The sequence below is a fragment of the Astyanax mexicanus genome, chromosome 22, assembly GCF_023375975.1.
Source record: "Astyanax mexicanus isolate ESR-SI-001 chromosome 22, AstMex3_surface, whole genome shotgun sequence".
NCBI lineage: Eukaryota > Metazoa > Chordata > Actinopteri > Characiformes > Acestrorhamphidae > Astyanax > Astyanax mexicanus.
This window is the reverse complement of record NC_064429.1, coordinates 32,110,134-32,132,116: the sequence shown is the minus strand read 5'-3', so window position 1 is coordinate 32,132,116 and position 21,983 is coordinate 32,110,134. Positions and strand designations below refer to the sequence as shown.

The window sequence follows — 21,983 nt, the reverse complement described above, 5'->3', positions numbered from 1 at the left end:
CCACATCACCCTAGGAGTGATGGAGGGAAAGAGCACAATCTACTCCTCACCCAGAGAGAGCAAGACCAATTATGCTCTCTCAGTGCTCTGGCAGCTGATAGCAAGCTGCATGACTGGGATTCAAACGCTATAGACTTTTTAACAAAGAGCAGGCTCACAATGGATTCAAGTCACAAGTAAAATTGTTTTAACATGGCAGACAACATAGTTTGTCAGACTACTAGTGATTCTAATGCATATTTATTATGTATTAGCGATTTATCACAGACAAGCACAAATGAATATGAAACAGATTTAGGGGGTTTAAAGTCATTTATTCCTCAGCACAAAGAGATTATCCTCAAAAAATATACATACAGACTCTTTAAAGTATCAACGTACAGCATCTCAAACACAATGTAAACTTCAAAAAAAAAAAGAGAAGAATATATAAAAAAACAACAACTTCATAATCCCAAAGTTTTGCAGGCGTCAGGACTTTTACAGTAACTCTAGCAGTGGATACTAGTATCTGACCTAAAGCGTAGTGCATATATGACCTGTAGTAGCGAGGGTGGGCGATACAGAGTGTAAATTTGGTATATTGTGATATTATCTAACCAAAACTTACTACAGTAATAAACATTATTAAGTAGTTAAGTAATGTCTTAACTAACTATTAATCGACTAGTTAGTGAAGTGATTTTGTAACAAGTGTACTTAAAATGCTTGTAAAACATCCTGATTGAGGCTTTGGTAGATTTATATGCTTTCAAATCTTCATTTCTCACCCAGTATGTAAAGTTTCTACCTAAAACAACACAATTTTACGGATGAATTTAGTGGCGACGTCACAATTTCACCAGTTGAGTTACTACTATTACTACTCAAGGCGTTAATATAGGTTTAGTACAGAATAATAAGATCCCAATACAGCCAAATGTAGATAGAGTACAGTGCACTTCAATCAAGAAAATAAAGTAGAAAAAAAAAATATATGTTAAAAAGAAATATGTTTTTCGGAATGCGGGGTAGTGTTAAAAGCAGCATTTCTTTCAAGTCCTGCTGGAAAATGAAATCTGCATCTCCATAAAAAGTTTCTCTCGAAAGCATAACTTCACGGATTAATTTAGTGGCTAAAAATTAGTGCCGACATAATAAATTCACCAGTTGAGTTACCATAGTAACTCAAAGCGTTAATACAGGCTTAATACAGACTAATAAAATCCCAATAGAGCCGAATGTAGATAGTAAAAATTAGGAAGAAAAAAAAAAAAAACGGAATGCAGGGTAGTGTAGAAAGCAGCATTTCTTTCAGAGATACTGTATAAGACCTAATGGTACTTTTGACAGTGTGGGCAGTGTGCCAAGACCTGCTGGAAAATGAAATCCTCATCGCCATAAAAAGTTTATCCAGAAAACATTTTTTTTTTTTTTTTTTTTGGACGAATGAATTTAGTGGCTACAAAATAGTGGCGACATCACCATTTCACCAGTTGAGTTACCATAGTAACTCAAAGCGTTAATATAGGTTTAAAACAGAATAATAAAATCCAAAAAGAGCCGAATGTAGACAGAATACAGAGCACTTCATTCAAGAAAATAGCTTAAAGAAAAAAAAAACAGAAATACAGATTGTTTTACGAAATGCAGGGTAGTGTAGAAAAGCAGCATTTTCTTCCGAGATACTTTATACGACCAATTGGTACTTTCGGCAAATCCTGCTGGAAAATGAAATAAAATGTCCATAAAATGTTTTTCTCAAAAACATATTTTTACGGATTATATTAGTGGCTACAATTAGTGGTGACATCACAATTTCAGCATTTAAAAGCCGAATGTAGAATGTAAAATATAGAGTACAGTGCACTTAATTCAAAAAATAGCTTTAAGCCCCAAAAACATATTTTTACGAATGAATTTAGTGGCTAAAAAAAATACATTCACCAGTTGAGTTACCATAGTAACTCAAAGCGTTAATACAGGCTAATAATAACTAATTAATAACTAACTAATTAAACTAATTTAATAACTAAATAAAATCCCATTAGAGCTTCATTAAAGAAAATAACTTTTAAAGGCAAAAAAAAAAACAAAAAAAAAACTGGGAAATGAAATCCGCATCGCCATAAAACGTTTCTCCCGAAAACATATTTATGGATGAATTTAGTGGCTACAAAATAGATCCAATAGAGCCTAATGTAGATAGAGTACAGTGTCACTTCACTTCACTCAAGAAAATAGCTTTAAGATACAAAAAAACAAAAACAAAAAAAAAAACGGAAATACAGTTTTTTTTTTTACGGAATGCAGGGTAGTGTAGAAAGCAGCATTTCCTTCATAAAGGAGTTTTCCTTCATAATTATGCTTCACAGTTCATACAATAGGTCCAACAGTGTTTCTTTAAGGGTCAAGGCTACAGAATATACTATATTTTGGAGAATTTTTGTTGGTCACTTCATTAATAAATTCAAAAATATGCAGCAAATTAAAATGATCAAAAAAGGAGATACTTGTTTTTCATTGGACATTAAAGATGTGGTGCTTATGGGCTTATTAAGTCCAGTTTAATGGTCAGTGTTGACCAGAGGAATGTGATTTAGAAAGAAAATCAAGTCATTTTATTGCCAGTATCTCTTATGTTCAATCACACACACACACACACACACACAGTCACTCACACTCAAACATACACACTCACTCATATTTATAAAGGATTAAAACTGGTAATTTTCACAGTCATTTCATTCTAAAACTTCACTGCAACATACAGTATAAAAACACACACACTTATCTCCTATCTCACGTACACTCGTTAACACACTCGTTATAGCTCCTCGAAGAAGGCCACTCTTGATTTGGTGCTCTGGAGTGTGAGCTGTGGAGACAAAACACACACAACAAAAAATCAACACTAGCATTGCTACAATAACTTAACACAAAAACATACAGGTGCATCTCAAAACATTTGAATATCATCAAAAAGTTACTTTATTTTAGTAATTCCGTTCAAAATGTATTAAACACACAGAGTGATCCATTTTAAGAGTTTATTTATTTTATTGTTAATGATTACGGCTTACAGGCAATAGCTCTATCCGGACGGGATTAGTTTCTCAGGGGGACGTCTGTAAAAAAAAAATATTTCACACTTCTACTATGAGTGATAAAACTCCAGAATCTGGACTGCAATTGTAAAAACAGGAGAATCAGTGAGTTTATTATAGGCTTTCTTGGTCACGTGACATCACATTCAGTAGCTCCTCCATTTCCACTCGCTGTTGTGTTTTTACGTGGGTCTCCATGGAAAAGCATGCCTAAATGTAATTATGTTGCGCGGCAGTGGACAAATAGCTATTTTATTAAACGCGGGGAGACGAAACTCAGAGATGTGCTTCCGGACGGGACTAAAATTACAGGAGGACCACGAAAAACAGAAGATAATTCAGCCTGTAATTTTCTCAGAGGGCGTCTGAGGAAAACACACACATGGTCGTTCTGGACGAGGATAAAAAAAAAAAAAAAAACATAAAAGAGAAATTTACCCCAGACTAGAAACTAATACCATCCAGATAGGGCCAATAAAAACCCCAAAACAAGCCTCTCAGACAATTAGACAATATTATAAGACCAACTGGTACTTTTGACAGTGTGGGCAGTGTGCCAAAGTCCTGCTGGAAAATGAAATCCTCATCTTCAAACCATCACTGATCATCAGTAAATTTTACATTTAATTTGTAAATCAAGGGAGCAGAGTCTGGAGGAAGAGTGGAGAGAGACACAGTCCGAACTGCTTGAGGTCTAGTGTGAAGTTTCCACCAATCAGTGATGGTTTGGAGAGTCATGTCTGTCATCTGCTGGTGTTGATCCACTGTGTTTTATTATCAAGTCTAAAGTCAGTGCAGTTTTGTTTTCCCACAAAATCTTACAGCACTTCATGCTGAACCTCTGCTGCTGACAACTTTTTTGGAGATGTGGATTTCATTTTCCAGCAGGACTTGGCACACTGCCCACACAACCAAAAGCACCAATTGGTCTTATTGTATAAAATAGATCACTCTGTGTGTAATACATCTACAACCCTTGTTAGTTAGACAGGACAGATACATTGCCAATAGAATAGGACTCTCTGGAGCAGATAAACATACATAAACCCTCATATCAGCACAACACACACTAATATATAATCATTAGTAGTCTACACATGACTAGACTCATAATAAAAGCTTGTGGGTTCAAATCTCAAGGAGTGGCTGTGAATTCCAGGCTTCTGTTGCTGCCGAAAAATGTTAATTCCGTTTAAAATCAACAAATAAGCTTACGATTGCACTCAAGATGAGCTACATCTGTAGCAGTGTGCAATGAGACTAAACACAAGCAGTGGAATTAAACCCTGACACCTTCCTCAAAAGGTTAATTATTTCCACTCTTACAATTCCCTCCCTACAGCTGACGCTTTACAGACAGCTTGAGTTCCCAGCTCCCGCAATGATTACCAGAACAAAACCCCTAAACATGTCAATTTATGCAGGATTGTGTTTCAGGGGCGAGGAATTCCCACAGTTGCAGTTTGGATTTTTCAGAAATTCATCTGCATAAACAGAAATTATAATGTGCTGAGCTAAAAAAAAAAAAAAACAGGAATGGAAAGAAATAATTTAGGAAAGGATTTTGAAAATAAAGGATTTTGTGCTCCAAACTACAGAAAATACGACTTAATTTTAGAGCCAATAAAGTTAGTAGTTGGTTGTTATGGCTTTCAAGGTGGTTGATTTGGTATTACTAAGTGAATACTATAGTATTGTAAGAGAATAGTACGAGAATAGCATGGCGGGTTTATTACTATGGCATCCCTGGTGGTTGATATGGTGTTATGGTATTGCTGGTGGTTGCCCTGGATTTGCTAAAAGAATATCATGGTGGTGTTATTATTATGGCATCCCTTGGTGGTTGATATGGTGTTATGGTATCGCTGGTGGTTGCTCTGGTATTGCTAAGAGGATAGCATGGTGTTGTTATTACTATGTTATCCCTGGTGGTTAATATGGTGTTAAGGTATCACTGGTGGTTGCTCTAGTATTTCTAAATGAATACTATGGTATTGTTAAGTGGATACCATGGTGTTATTACTATGGTAACCCTGGTGGTTGATATGGTGTTATGGTATCCAAGGAGGTTGCTCTGGTATTGCTAAGTGGATACCATGGTGTTGTTTTTACTATGGCAACCCTGGTGGTTGATATGGTGTTATGGTATCGCTGGCCATTGCTCTAGTATTGTTAAGTGGATACCATGGTGTTATTACTATGGTATCCTTGGTGGTTGATATGGTGTAATGGTATCGCTGGTGGTTGCTCTGGTATTGCTGAGAGGATAGCATGGTGTTGTTATTACTATGTTATCCCTGGTGGTTAATATAGTGTTAAGGTATCACTGGTGGTTGCTCTAGTATTGCTAAATGAATACTATGGTATTGTTAAGTGGATACCATGGTGCTATTACTATGGTATCCCTGGGGGTTGATATGGTGTTGTGGTATCCAAGGAGGTTGCTCTGGTATTGCTAAGTGGATACCATGGTGCTATTACTATGGTATCCCTGGTGGTTGATATGGTGTTGTGGTATCCAAGGAGGTTGCTCTGGTATTGCTAAGTGGATACCATGGTGCTATTACTATGGTATCCCTGGTGGTAAATATGGTGTTATGGTATCGCTGGCCGTTGCTCTAGTATTGTTAAGTGGATATCATGGTGTTGCTGAGAGGATACTATTGTGTTGCTATTACTATGGTATCCCTGGTGGTTTCTCTAGTATTGCTAAGAGGATAACCCTGTGTTATTATTGTGGTGTGTTATGGTATTTTATAAATTGTATTTATTTGTAACTTATATATATATATATATATATACATTTTGAGTTCTTCTCTTAGTTCTTCATTTCCTTTTTATTTTTTTCCTTTTTTATAGTTTTGTACTTTTGCTTTAAATGATCGATTTTCTTTGATTATTATTTTTTTTAAACATTATTTTATTTTTTAAATTCATTTATTTATTTGTACTGTTTTATTGTATTATGTAAAGGTTAGTCTCAGTCTAAGATGAACTGTTTTTGTTGTATTAATCTTATCTTCTTTTGATCTTAATTTTTTTATCATTTAAACCAAGTTGTATTATTATTTTTATTATTATTGTTATATTTTATATATTTTTTTACATTTATTTAGATATCATTTTAATATCAACACCATGCTATCCTCTTAGCAGTACTAGAGCAACAATCAGCAATACCATAACACCAGGGATGTAATGTGGTAAAATTACAAATTACTTACAGTTTTTACATTTTCTTTGTCATGTCAATCCCTGTTTTTGTAAATGATCGGCTACCTCTAAAATAAGGGTTGCCCTCAATGTACTTCCGAGTCAAAATAACGGTTGATTGATTGATTGATATTACTGGTGGTTTTCTAGTAGGGGCGGGCAATATTATATCGTATACAATATATTGTGACACAGAAATATCATGATATTAAAAATCCATATCGTGATAATAGGGCTGTTCTGTCTTAAAAGTAGTCTATTATTTACTGTGAAGCTTTAGGTGTATTTATTGTATAATTGTTTTAGTTTATAGTTTTTGTTTGCAGTTTATATGCATGAAAATATTTTTTAAATATTTTTTGCTGCATTATATTATTTTATGCTATATTATTTATTTTGCCACATTATGATTATACTGTTATACTATTATACTATATTCCTGAAATGAATGTATTATTTTAGTTTTCCTATATCGCCAAGTATATCGTTATCGCACAAATACCCTGAAATATCGTGATATTATTTTAGAGCCATATCGCCCACCCCTATTTTCTAGTATTGCCAAGTTATTCCTATGGTATCCCTGGTGGTTGAAAATAGACCAGAAAACAGACATTCATTGATAGTGCGCCTTATAATCCGGTACGCCTGACACTACTGACAGCTGACGGACTGCCTGCCACTCAGCATATTCAATATACTGTCATTATCTCCCATCATTAATCTACACTGAAGTAATGAATCATCAAACACACGCTTCCTTTGATTCATAAAACCCAGCTGACAGGAAAAGGACCCCCCAGACAGTCTTATGTAACATGTATTTCATGTGAAGCAACAATGCGCCGGTGATTGACAGCCGCGCGAGGGCGTGCGTGTGTGTGTATCAATCTGTTTGCCTAATTCTCGCGGATTTATCCGTGTGCTCTGCTGCCTTTGATCAGCCGTCGCGCATCTCTACCCGCACTCGCGGCGGCCGGAGGTTTTGAAGCTCCTAAACAGAATGCCTCGCTGATAGACGCAGCATCGGACAGGCAGAGTAAACAAAACAAGACGAGATGGAGATGGAGATGACAGGGATATAAAAAGATAAATAAATAAACAAACATGACACTGAAAAAACACTCAGTATTCCCCCATCACCCATCACACACTCCGCAATAATGGAGCACGAGGGAAGCTTCTAGATAGAGAAGTATTAGATAAATAGATAAGATAGACAAGCAAACAGAAAGAAAGAAAGATAGATAGAAAAATGCTAAAAATGCAATGAAATATGGTCCCTATTTTAGTGATCTATAGTCAAGCCGTCAACTGTGCACCATGCAGCTTGATTTAGGGCATGTCTGTGTGTCTTTGCTATCGTAACACTGGGAAAAGTACACTTTGCGCAGCTCTAATCTAAGAAATTAAAAAAAAAAGAAAAACAAAGTAATTGATCATCTATCAGTCTGAAAAAGTTTACAAAGTCTTTTCTAAAGCTTCTAAAGAACCACAGTGAGAGCTATTATTATTCAGAAATGGAGAAAACATGAAAAACTGGTGAACCATCCCAGGAGTGACCGGCCAACTGACTGAAATTACTCCAAAAGGGCATGAACAACTCATCCAGGAGGTCACAAAAAGAAAAAGGCCAGAACAACATTTAAAGAACTGCAGGTTATGGACGGGCAATATTATATCGTATACAATATATCGTGACACAGAAATATCATGATATTAATAATCCATTTTTATGATAATAGGGATGTTTTGTCTTAAAGCTTTACAGTAAATAATGGACTACTTTTAAGTGTATTTATTGTATAATTGTTTTAGTTTGCAGTTTATATGCATGAAAATATTCTGCAATATTTTTGCTGCATTATATTATTTTATGCTATATTACTTATTTTGCCACATTATGATTATTCTGTTATACTATTATACTATATTCCTGAAAATAAGGAATTATTTTTCTGTTATCCTATATCGCCAAGTATATTGTTATCGCAAAAATACCCTGAAATATCGTGATATTATTTTAGAGCCATATCGCCCACCCCTACTGCAGGTCTCATATAAGGCCTCAGTTAAGGTCAGTTAAAGATTAATGATTCAATAATAAGAAAAAAGACTAGGCGGATATGGAACTATCCATAGGAGAGTTCCAAAAAAAAAACAAAAAAAACTTTTGACCAAAAAGAACACAATGTCCCATCTCTTATTCATCAAAAACTCTTATCTTGATGATCTCCAGGACTTTGGATAAAAATTCTTTGGACTGGTGAGAAAAAAGGTGTGATTTCCGTGAAAGGTGTGATTTCCGTTACATATGGCGTAAAACTAACACATAATATCAGTAAAAGAACATCGTACTGAACGTAAAACATGGTGGTGGTTGTGTGTGTATGATGGTCTGCTGGACAACTTGCTGCAATAGATGCAACCAGTAATTCTGTTGTTTAACATACAATCCTGAAGGAGAATCAGAATCCGGCCATCTGTTCGTGACCTCAAGCTCAGGCGTACTTGGGTTCTGCAGCAGGACAATGACCCAAAGGACACAAACAAGTCCACATCTGAATGGCATAAAAATAAACTAAATTAAGGTTTTAGAGTGTATAGTCTAGTCAAAGTGTGAATGAGATGCTATGGCATGATCTTAAACAGGTGGTTCATGCTCAAAAGACTTTTTGCCAGTTTTCGGTAAAGCTTGATTGCAGTTGTTGTTGCCAAGGGCGGCACAATCAAGTTATTAGGTTTAGGCGCAAACACTTTTTCACACAATATTTATTTTTACTTCTTTACTACAGGTTATATTTGTCTGATATTAAAGTTTGTTAGATAATCAGAAATACATCAGTATGACAAAAAAGCAAAAACAAAAAAATCTGTAGGGGGGTCTTGTCTTATAATAGTATTTAGTTGCAAACTTTTCATATCACTTCACTAATTAATTAATACTTAATCAAGCTGATGAACCAGGTTAAAACCAGAATTATACGGTAAGACGCTAAGAAGTTAAGGGGTCCTAAAGTGAACGGAGTTCCAAAAATAAAAATCTGCATCGCCACTTTTCACAACTCGCCAACTGTTGCAGTCCTAGTTGTGGCTATTTCAACACGCGGACATACTGCGAGGCTCCGGGGCCGAAAACCCGACCTGTTCGGATCCCGGCAGCTGAGTACCTCTCACCTACTGCAGCTCACGGCAGCACTCGTCCCCAGGCTACAGTTAGCAGCAGGAGGTATTAGCGGGCAGGCGAGGGAACAGTCCACAGTCATTAATCATCCTAACAGGCCGGCCTGAAAAGGCAGCAGCCCCTGTCGCGCTGCCCCCGGGCCCAGGGCTCCACCTGCCTGCACCGGCTCAGGACATGGACTCTATACAAACTCTTAACAAAGCGCAGCGCCTTCGAATAGCTTCCATTTGACTAATTCCAAACCGAAAAACTTACCGAAAAAAACACACACTGATGGTGACACAGATGTCAAGGGATGGTTTTGAATGACCACTGTATAACTGTTTACCTTATGAGGTATTACCTACAGCAGGGGTGTCCAAACTTTTTTTGTTGGGGGCCAGAATGAGAAAATATATGTGCAGTCACGTACCACATACTCTGTAATAAAACAAATAATGAAATATACTACTTATAGTAATACAACTGCGCATTCTCGCCGCTTTTAGGCTCTTTGGTCCATTTTCTGCGCTACAACTAATCACTCTTGCCGCATTTAGACTCTTTGGCCCGTTTTCCGTGCTACAACTGATCACTCTCGCCGCTGTTGGACTCTTTGGCTCGTTTTCTGGGCTAAAACTGCGCACTCACTCCGCTTTTAGACTCTTTGGCCCGTTTTCTGCGCTACAACTGAACATTCTCGCAGCATTTAGACTCTTTGGCCTGTTTTCTGTGCTACAACTGATCACTCTCACCGCTGTTAGAGTCTTCGGCCCGTTTTCTAGGCTAAAACTGTGCACTCTCGTTGCTTTTAGACTCTTTAGCCCGTTTTCTGTGCTACAACTGATCACCCTCGCCATGTTTAGACTCTTTGGCCCGATTTCTAGGCTAAAACTGTCCACTCTCGTTGCTTTTAGACTCTTTGGTGTGTTTTCTGCGCTACAACTGATCACTGTCGTCGCGTTTAGACTCTCTGGCCCGTTTTCTGCGCTACAACTGAACATTCTCACAGCATTTAGACTCTTTGGCCTGTTTTCTGTGCTACAACTGATCACTCTCGCTGCGTTTAGACTTTCTGGCCCGTTTTCTGCACTACAACTGAACACTCTCGCCACGTTTAGACTCTTTGGCCAGTTTTCTGCGCTACAACTGATCACTCTCACCGCATTTAGGCTCTTTGGCTCGTTTTCTGCGCCACAACTGATCACTCTCGCCGCGTTTAGACTCTTTGTCCCGTTTTCTGCGCTACAACTGAACACTCTCACCACGTTTAGACTCTTTTGCCCGTTTTCTGCACTACAACTGCGCACTCGCACCGCGTTTAGATTCTTTAGCCCATTTTCTGTGCTACAACTGATCACTCTCGCCATGTTTAGACTCCTTAGCCCGTTTTCAGTGCTCCAGCTGATCCCTCTCACCATGTTTAGACCCTTTGGCCAGTTTTCTGCGCTAAAATTGCGCACTCTTGTCGCTTTTAGACTCTTTGGTCCATTTTCAGCGCTAAAACTGATCACTCTCGCCGTGTTTAGACTCTTTGGCCCGTCTTCTGTGCTACAACTGATCACTCTCACCGCGTTTAGACTCTTTGGCCCGTTTTCTGCACTACAACTGCGCACTCTCTCTGCTTTAGACTCTTTGGCTCGTTTTCTGACACCTAGCATTCAAACTCGAATTTCACATTATAAAAACCAGCTTAATAGGGGGCCAACTTTCATTTTTTATTAAAATCCCTCGCCGCAAATGGCCCGCAGGCTGTAGTTTGGACACCGCTGACCTAGAGTAAGGTAAAGCTGAATACCAGGCAGCGTGCCCACGGTAAGGCAACATGAATTGCCGTAGCAGATGGATGGGAAACACAGTAAATACTGTAAGATTAAGGATTTATAAAGAGGCTGTAAAGGGTGTATGGGACATCGTTTCGCATCACTTTTTTCGCTCAATACCACACAATACTGAAAAGGTTACACTCGCTTCAGTGCCATGAGGGGGTACTTCCCCAAACAAACCGGATGACGCCAAAAACACAAGTCCAACACAGGTCAGGAAAACAACAGCTGTCGGAGGGACGAGAGAAGGATTTGAGGGGATTTCATTTTGGCTCTAAAGCCGTGGATCCGCTGAGGCCGACTTTCTTCCCGAGGTGCACAGTCTTTCACTCTCCAGCTAAGTCCAATTAGACAATCACACCAAAGCAGACTCTCCCAGCGCACACTGGAGACCCCTCAAACCTAACGAGCAATCACGAGACAGAAATCAATTAGTGTAGCTCTAACGAGGACATTTCACACCCTCTGACTAAGCGAAGGAGCGAGCTCCACGCCTGGAAAGAGCACTCTAATCTAGCCCTGGGTAAATTCTGATTAAACAGTTCAAATTACGGGGAAGACGATACGAGGTTTTAATTTGTTTATTATTACTCCAGCGGTAATGAAATATCTGATTCGTCTGATGCTATTTCATAGAACCAATTCTACTGAAAAAAAAAAAAGAGAAAAATGTAGAGGTAATGAGATCAAAAGACTTTTATGCTCAATTCGTCTTTGTCTTTGCATGTTCTATTTTAAAAGGGGTCATCCATTGCATGGTATCCCTTGGATAGGAAATCTTTGGAGAAGGATAGGCCTCAATTAAACAGTGGGATATACAGTGGAAGCTTATTGAAATAGGGTATTGAACCTACAAGCTTGTGATAAAAAAAAACTCTCAAAAAATACTCAAACCAATGAGCTGCCACTGACCTAAGCTGCTCTCTGTGCAAATCCTGGCTTTCCAAGATGTCCTTGCTTAAGGGACCATCCATAACAGTCTATTAGGGAAGGGTATCAAACCCACAACTATGTGATCAATATCCATACTTCTACTGCCTTAAATTGCCCTTTGCATTTTCCATTACGGAAAGTCTGAAGCAAAAAGGGTTAAGAGCCTCACTCATGGGCCCAAAGGTGGTAGTCTAGTGGACTAGGGCATCGAACTAACAACTCCAATCCAAATTCTGCTCTCTTCACGTATCCAAGTTTGGAATATCTGGAACAAAGAGGACTGAAGTCTTACTCGAGAGTCCAAAAGTGGCAGTCTGTAGCCATTGGGTATCAAACAGACAACCCCATGAATACCCCATAGCTTCCGCTGCCCTAAATTGCTCCCTTTGCTTAGAAAACACAGAGAAAAGAGTGCTAGGCCCATGCTCAAATGCCCAACACAGTGACTGTTTAGTGGAAATGGGTAATAAACCCACAACCACCACCCTAAATGTCTTTACTTATTCCAGTGTGGGTTTAGAACCCTGACAAGTGCCAAACTGAGGTGCCACTGCCTTAAATCTCTTATTAACTCTTATTGCTCGTTCCTGCTTGAAAAGCAAAGTGAAGAGATGATAAATATCCTTGCTCAAGGTCCTAAACATGGCAGCTTATTGGAGTAGGGTATCGAACACACAACCATGTGATGACTACAGAGTTACTATTGCCTTAATTTGCCCTTTGCATGTTCTATCTTGAAAAGTATTAAGCAAAAATGGTTAAGGGCCTTGCTTAAGGTCCTAAACATGGCCGCTTATTGCTGTAGGGTACCGAACCCACAACCATGTGATGACTAGTTACCACTGCCTTAAGTTGCCCTTTGCATGTATGGAGTATGGAGGTGAGTATGGAGGTAGTTGCTCTCTTTGCATAGCGTAGTGATGGTTATGATCCTTGCCTTGAGGCAGTTCAGTGGACCAAGGGTATCAAACCCACAACCATGTGATCATTACCACTTGGTTAATATTCCATCATGGAAAGTCTGGAGTAGAAAGCATTAAATGTCTTGGCTTAAAGGTCCAACAGTGGACATAGGCATTTATAATACACAACCCCGTGATAACCAGGTAGGTTATAGAACCCACAGCCTTGTGATCACTGCCTCAACAGGCAATGGTTTTACAAGCACATCCTGCCAAAACTGAGGGCTGGACTGCAATAGTAACGGCCAAAACTATGGCTAGATTTTTCCAATCCATAGGGGAGATAATTACGTTGATTTCTAGCTGCACATTTTTACCTGCTGTGTGATTCTGAATGATGATTCGCTAATGATAATGCTTTGCCCGCACCAACTCCGCCGCTCACCACTGCTCATGCTCGCAGACTGCACGTCTTAATTACTGCTGAATAATACATCACAAATCCTCGCCACTGTCGAAAAAATAAATAATGCTCATTCTTGGCGATAACTCATTCTGTGCAGGTGTGTCAGTGATGAAGGGTTCCCTACTTTAGAAAGCTGTGTTATAGAGATTATTCTAAAACAGAATTAGAAACTGTATTCAACTGTTTTAATGTTATCGTTTAGCTCCGCCCTTTCACGCTAAAATTCAAAAGCCTTTTTTTTTTTTTTTTACAAAAAAGGAAACTGGATGGAAATGAATGGCCAAACCATTCCATGTACAAAATGCTTTAAGGCAAATTTACACTGGAGGGTGTTACATAAAAAGAGCCAAAAAATTAGCCCAAAAGTTTAGACTGCGTACATGTATTGCATTTTAATGATTGACTTTGAGTTTGATCGGCCGATTGCCAAAACCGTAATGCATCATCATGTAAGGCTTCTGTAATGTGCCTTATGCAGTTTCTAAAGAACAAATATGCAGTTTATTACTTTATAGAACAAACTACATATTAAAAATGCGGTGGAACATTCATGTAGAACTGTACTGTGGAGCTTAAACCTCAACACAACCTTAAAACAGAAGTAAAACTTGGGTGGTTAAATGTTGTCTGCTCTTTGTGCTGTTTAGTGTGGTTAGTGGTGTTTGTAAGCTCTGCTGCGCTAATAACTTCTCACTCTACTGGGCTGAGTGATGCACTCTCGAGAGGGGTAGCCGGTTAATGGCCTAAAAAAAAAATCTTTATGCTCTTTCCTCCACCAGACACGTTAGTCTTACACATTCTACAATTGGAAACAGGAAAAAAATAAACATAGCATAGCTCAGCCTAGTCTAGCCTGTTCACACAGTGAAAAGTAAAAGTAAGGATGTTAATGAGTGTCAATAGCTAGCTGTGTGCCAGCTTCTTAGTTCCATCTAGTAGTTAAACAAGGAATTACAGCTTCCTGATACGAAGGAGTCACTACAATGAGCCTTGTCAGAGCTGCGAATACAACATAATCTGACTTTAGCACAGGCTAAATTGGAGAAGTTGCGCATTCTGGCTTAAATTTGTGTGATTTATGCTGATAATTATGTGTCGACAAGTATATATTCAAAGTAGGAAATGACAGCCAATCAAAATATGTCTGATTCTCTTACTATTTAGTAGTTTATGGAAGCAGTAGATGGAATAAAATGCATTTAAAGGATGGATTAAAAATGCAAAAAAAACAAAACAGAGAACAGAAGTCAATTTTCACTGTGCATCCAGTGCAAAGTAGCTTTTTAACTGGCTGCTTTGTGAATGAGGTGATACAAGGCAGCCAATCAGAACAGAGGCCATCAAGCAGCTCTTCAGTTTCTGAATAAGTTTCTTTGATTTTGCTATTTTTAGGTTTATGTTTGAGTAAAATGAACATTGTTGTTTTATTCTATAAACTACAGACAACATTTCTCCCAAATTCCAAATAAAAATAGTCATTTAGAGCATTTATTTACAGAAAATGATAAATGTCTGAAAAAACAAAAAAGATGCAGAGCTTTCAGACCTTTAAATAATGCAAAGAAAAAACAAGTTCATATTTATAAAGTTTTAAGAGTTCAGAAATCAATATTTTTGCAATAACCCTGGTTTCTAATCACAGTTTTTATGCATCTTGGCATCATGTTCTCCTCCACCAGTCTTACACACTGCTTTTGGATAACTTTATGCCTTTACTCCTGGTGCTTGTGATCATCCTTCTTCCTCTTGATTGTATTTCAGAGGTTTTCAATTTGGTAAAATCAATTTTTTAAACATTCTCATATTTTTTCCAGAGCTATGTCTTATGAACATAACAAAGTAAATATGTACTACAACAAAAAATAATAACTGACAGTATTAAAGCTGAAAAGGCAGGAGACTAAGAAGGATATACAGTACACAAGACTGTACTGGGACTCTAGACTGGTTTCTGATGCATGATTTCAAATCACAGGGAAATAATGGAAAATATTTTCCCCTCTACTGAAAGTAATAATAATATATTATAATATTTGTTGACAATCTTGATCGCTAATACAAAGAAGCAATAATGAGAAACTGGTCCCAGAAAACCCCCTCGAGGTAAAAAATTAATGGACTGAAACAGTGAATAAAAATGTATTCAACCGAATTGAGTGACTCTGATGAGAGAAAAAAATTCCATGAAATATTAGGAAAACTAGATTTTACATGAATTTGTTATGGAGACAAACACAAACTGAGTGAGTTGCCAGTTTATTAGGTTCCTTTATGTATTTATACTTACAGAAATTGACCATTTAAGTAATGTAAATCTTTATCATACAATGTAACTCACTTATAATGGAATATATGTGATTTTATTGTCACAAGTTTCTTTGATTTCACCTAATTGAAAACCTCTGGATTATAATCAAGAGGAAGATGGATGATCACAAGCCATCAAACCACCAAACTGAACTGCTTCAATTTTTGCTCCAGGAGTGCAGGCATAAAGTTATCCAAAAGCAGTGTGTAAGACTGGTGGAGGGAGGAGAACATGATGCCAAGATGCATGAAAACTGTGATTAAAAACCAGAGTTATTCCACCAAATATTGATTTCTAAACTCTTAAAACTTTATGAATATGAACTTGTTTTCTTTGCATTATTTGAGGTCTGAAAGCTCTGCATCTTTTTTGGTTTTCAATGTGTTTAGTACATAATTTGGAAGCACCTTTGGCGGGGTGTTTCTTATATTATCTTATATATAGTTACTATTCGTCTACTATTCATCAATATATTAAGATTGTCAATATATTTAAGGTCCCTTTTGTAACTGTAGATAGACTCCAGGATTTCGACTCTCGCTCATGAATATTCATACACGCAAATATATCGCTTCTGATTGGCTAACAGCACTGCAGCAGAGAACTCAACCTGCCATCAGCCCACAGTCAATTTTACAGCTCTAAAAACTCAAAGGACACAATGTTTGAGATGCAGCCTTAGTTATAAAGATATAGCACTGACTGCTAGGTAAAGTTAACCCTTAAGCTTAACGTCAGACTCTTAGTGTCGCTCTGCTCTCTCCCAGCTAAACTAACGCTACTAAACTCTTACTCAGACTTGGTGATTCGGTGCTTGAGCAGTCTCACCACGTCGAAACCCCAGAGTCCACTCTATATCTTAAAAAAAACTATGCGAACGGTGTCCGCTTTGACCGGTGTTGTGTCGAGTTGTGCTGCCTTGTCAAACCGTGCTTCCCTAGTGTTTATTTAAGGTCTCTCTAAAACGCAGAAATCCACCGGAGATCCAATTTAAACCTACAGTTACTTACACAAGATAGCTAACGCTAACCAACTGGGTAAAGAGAGCTGTACAAGAAAGTGCCGGCTCTGCTGTAGCCCGGGATTAGCGCTGCCTGTTTGTGGTCTCGAGCCTAATTGACTCTTTTTGAGTATTTTTCGGAGTATTTTCTTTTCTTAGCTACTGCAGACAATGGGGGTTAAAGAACATTTTCATATGTTGCATGCATATAGACCAGTTTCATTTAACTTTGATGACATTTTCACATTTCTGTCATTATCATCAGTTTTATAGGCCCTAAAATAGAACCCAGTGGGACTCCAATAGACCGCTTAAATCAAATAGTTACCAACGAAAATGAAAACACAATCACAACAGTTTCTGCATGGATTAAATATATTACTAACTCAATAATAAAGCTAATGTTATAGTTTTTATAGTACTGTCTCTTGCACTTAGAAAACATTTGAAAATATAAAGTGGAAAACAAAAGCAACTGCAGAGATTGGGAACCCAGGTGCAGTTCCTTCCATTTAATTGGACCTGACTACGGAGCTCAAGCAGGGAATTATAATATGACAAAATATATATATGCACACACACGACTGGGTTCACGCCTAATTTGCTGATACCTCCAAAAACCTCAGCATCTATCCACAGAGAGGATTTCACATTTTTTTGTAGTTTTACATGAAGCACAGCAGCTCCAGAGACTTCCTGTTCACTACTACAGATGAATCACTGCAGTTACAGTTATCTTCTGCTTTCTCTCTGTATTATACCAGATAAAATCTGAAATATTAGGATTATGCCACATTTACTGCAGTAAAACTGACTCACACATAAAAACGAGTCAACAAAACTAATGGAAACTACTGGAAGTTTAACACTGAGGTAAATACAAATCTCAGAATATCAATCTAGGTAGAAACTACTGATAAAATGATCCAAAAACCATGGGACAGGAACTAGTACGTCCTGCTATATCCCAAAGAAGCTGTGGGATACATGTGTGAGTGTTCTCCTCTACTGAATTTGAATGCAATTTCTATAGTTGTTAGAGTAACCCGTCACTTCGCATGGACAATTACAGCCAGAAGCCACCGGTCACAATCATTACCACTATAGTTCACTGATTCAACATCACCTCACCTTGAATCACTCACAAGATAGCACCTCACAACTCATAAAAGGTTTATCTCTGATGTAACCCCAAGGAAAAAACTGACACTGCACCTTTTTTACCAGGCTATATATACTGCATACTATATATTGCAATACAAAAAATGTATGTACTTATAAATAAATAGCTAAATAAAAACCTCTATTTATCAAAAGTTAATGATTAATGAAAGTAAACACCTTACAGAAATAATAATCAGAAAAATATTGCACTAGATCTGTCCATAGATATAAGAAAATAACTGTAAATAATAATGAGCAGATATGAAGTAATATGTCTTTAGTAGATATAAAAACCCCAAAAATCAGTGTCTCAGAATACAGAATATAGAATATTATATAAGATCAATTGGTGCTTTTGGTTGTGTGGGCAGTGTGCCAAGTCCTGCTGGAAAATGAAATCTGTATCTCCATAAAAGTTGTCAGCAGCAGAGGGAAGCATGAAGTGCTGTAAGATTTTGTGGGAAAACTGACTTTAGACTTGATAATAAAACACAGTGGATCAACACCTGCAGATGACAGACATGACTCTCCAAACCATCACTGATTGGTGGAAACTTCACACTAGACCTCAAGCAGCTTGGACCGTGCGTCTCTCCACTCTTCCTCCAGACTCTGCTCCCTTAATTTCCTTTAAATGAAATGCAAAATGTACTGATGATCAGTGATGGTTTGGAGAGTCATGTCTGTCATCTGCTGGTGTTGATCCACTGTGTTTTATTATCAAGTCTAAAGTCAGTGCAGTTTTGTTTTCCCACAAAATCTTACAGCACTTCATGCTTCCCTCTGCTACTGACAACTTTTATGGAGACGCAGATTTCATTTTCCAGCAGGACTTGGCACACTGCCCACACTGCTAAAAGTACCAATTGGTCTCACATCATATTCTAATTTTCTGAAACCCAAAAAAAATTCTGGGTTTTTATTGCTTGTAAGCCATAATCATCAACAATAAAAGAAATAAAGGCTTAAAATAGATCATTCTCTGTGTGGAAAACATTAATAATCTATACATGTGTTTCACATTTTAGACTCAATTATATTAATTTTTTTTCAAGACGCAGCTTTATTTCTTGAAAGATCGTAGTTTCTATCCACCACTGTCTGAATTAAAACAAGTCAACAAAACGTTTAGCACTAAGTTCACCACAAATTCCGTAATAATAAAAAAACATCACTGGCAATTTGACATGGAGGAAGCACGCTTCCAGCACTGGTGGTATCATGTGACAGAGGGATTGGAAATTACTAAGGATTAATTGAACTGTAGGGAAAAGTGAAATTTCTACCCTGTCTCCTCATCACAGGCAATTTCTCTCTCTGGATGAGTTAATATAAGCAAAACTTACGTGTGAAATCAGGCTGAGCTGAGAGCTCTGAAGGACTACTGACCTTTTTGAAGTTGCTCTGCTTGCTGGTTCCTCTCTCCGTGTTCTCGTTATGCAGGATGTCCAGATGAGTCTCTCGTTCCTTCAGCTTCAGAGACTCGATCTCGGTCTTCAGCTCGTTCAGCTGTTCCTGCAGGTGCTTACTCTTCTCCATGTACTCCACCCTAAAGAACACACATACACAGATAGTTACAGAATGAAGTGAATGAATGAAATTCATGCTTTATTTAAAAAAAAAAAAAAAAAAAAAAAAAAAAAAAAAAAAAAGAAGAATTAGATTATAAATTGGAAAAAGAAGTGGAAAAACTGTTTTCTGGAATGATTGTGCTCCATCCAATTGTTTTGGGATTGGGATGAGTTGTGGGGTTGGGGACAATGAGCGAAGTTGGTAATTATCAAACATCCTGAAATCACTAATGCTAAATTGTGCTAAATGCACAAAAACGACTTTATTGGACAGAAAAAACTAAATCAGGAAAAACTCCTTGTAATAGACTTGATTTTGGAAGAAACAATGACTTATGAGCATGTCTACAGTGTTTAGACAGGGTCATTAATCAAGAAAAAAAAATAAAACCACTTTTTGTTGTTCTATGTGGTTCTATGGATGAGTGTGAGGGTCAGGTAGCATTTTCAGCCACTGAAAAAAAAATAGATTTCATAAAACTGAGTCAGAAATCTCTGACTGGGAACGTGAGTTTTGGGTTGTTCAGACTCTAAACATCAATGCTGAACATCAGCTTCGATATAAGCGTTTACTACCATATTTTTCGGACTATAAGGCGCACTTAAAATCCATTAATTTTCGCAAAAGTCGAAAGTGTGCTTTATGTATTAATTGCGGTGCGTCTTATGAATTATTTCTACCACTCAGGTATTAAGGAGAAGTAAAGCCACGCCACTGAAGTACAGAGTTATAAGTGTGAGTTATAAGCAGCAGTATTAGCATTAGTCGGTAACCACAGCGCTAGCTCTTCCGCCTGTAGTCTGCATGTTTGCAGTTTTAAAACAAGCTACGTTGGAGGAACCGCTAGCTGATAGCGCCCTGGGTTACCGGAACACTCAGGGTTCATCAGTCTAGTGCTATCGAGCAGCATTTACGTTCTGCTAGTGCTGCGATTAGCGGCTAATGCTAGTGCTGCTGCACCTAGCCTTAGTGCTGGAGAAACTTCACTGAAAACTCATGCTTAGACAAAATATTGGAAATCTAAGCTTACAAACTGCACGTTTGACTTTAAAAGGATTTTTTTTTTTTTTTTTTTAAGAATTACAGTTTTGTTTATTTCGATTTAGGCATCCTTATATACGACTTATATATGAAAATAGACGTTCATGGATTAAGACTCTTACAGTCTGAAAAATACAGCAATCTACATATGAGCAAAACACACTTTAAACCCTTCACAACCAGCGTTCCCGAGCTGCAGCACCTTCAGAAAAACAAGGCGAACTTCAGCAGTAAAACTCAGCCCTGGTTCTGAAGCCCGGCGGACCCCAGCGCCTCTCCGTCAGCCCGAGCTCTTAGTGTGATGAAGATGAGAGCAGGCAGACGCAGAGATGGACCTGAAGAGCAGAGCGGCTTTTACTCACAAACACTCCACTACTCACTTCTCCTTCTCGATCTCCATAGACAGCCGTTTCATGTCCGTGTCTTTGAAGTCGAAGCTCAGGTTCTCCGTGCTGAAGCTGAGGTCAGGAGGAAGAGCGCTGGGGGAGAGCGAGGGGGCCTGAGATAAAGAAAAAAAAAGAGAGAGAGAGATTAGTTCATTCATAAATAAAGATTACTGATGTTTTTTTTATTTTATTTGCCATTATTGTGTTTATTTATTATTGAGTATACTGACAGGCTGTATACCACTTTATATACATATACCCCACTCCTAGCTTTAGAAATGGTGCCAATAAATGTATGTTCATCAATTTTTATTATCATGTCCTTTTCTTATGGCAATACAGTGACATATATATATATGATATATGAAAGTGTGTCTTTGCCATCATAACAACGGGAAAAGTACACCTTGCACGGCTTAAACGTAAAATGTATTAATCAAATTTAATGACACATTTATGCAGAAAAACATGAAATTACTTCTTATTGCCACAGTACGTTCATTAGATATTTTGCACATTGGTATTATTGTGATTTTTGCTATATATTGTAGTATTATTATATTGCTATATTATTGTATTTTATTAGATTAGACTTAATTTTATCCAAAAAAATAATGTGTTTGTTACTGTAGTTTGATAAAAATATATAAGCTTACATATATTTTGTTCTTAAGCTTACAGGTGTGTATGGATGGGTGGATGGGTGGATGGGTGGATGGATGGATGGATGGATGGATGGATGGATGGATGCTTTATTGATCCCCGAGGGGAAATTCTATCTATTCTAGAATAGATATGTTTCTAATACATGTTTAAAACTGGTATTTCTAAATGTAATAAAACTGACATTTATTTTGTTGCAGTGGAATATTCTTGAATTATCATTATTATCACTAAAAATATGCTAAAATATTATGATAATA

General features: G+C 37.6%; 1 protein-coding gene across 4 annotated transcripts in view; it reads right to left on the bottom strand.

Annotated features, from left to right (window-relative positions):
* Positions 1–293: 293 nt before the first annotated feature.
* Positions 294–21,983, bottom strand: part of nf2a (NF2, moesin-ezrin-radixin like (MERLIN) tumor suppressor a) — an 83,204-nt gene continuing 61,514 nt past the window's right edge. For 2 of the 4 annotated variants that reach the window (XM_022668415.2, XM_022668416.2), the window contains exons 16-18: positions 21,055–21,173; positions 19,451–19,610; positions 294–2,857 (exon numbers count right to left, since the gene is read on the bottom strand). In XM_022668415.2, coding sequence (XP_022524136.1) covers positions 2,807–2,857; positions 19,451–19,610; positions 21,055–21,173 — 330 coding nt within the window. In that variant the 3' untranslated portion in view covers positions 294–2,806. The remainder of the gene's footprint in view (positions 2,858–19,450; positions 19,611–21,054; positions 21,174–21,983) is intronic. The other 2 variants (XM_022668418.2, XM_022668419.2) reach the window with 2 other exon arrangements.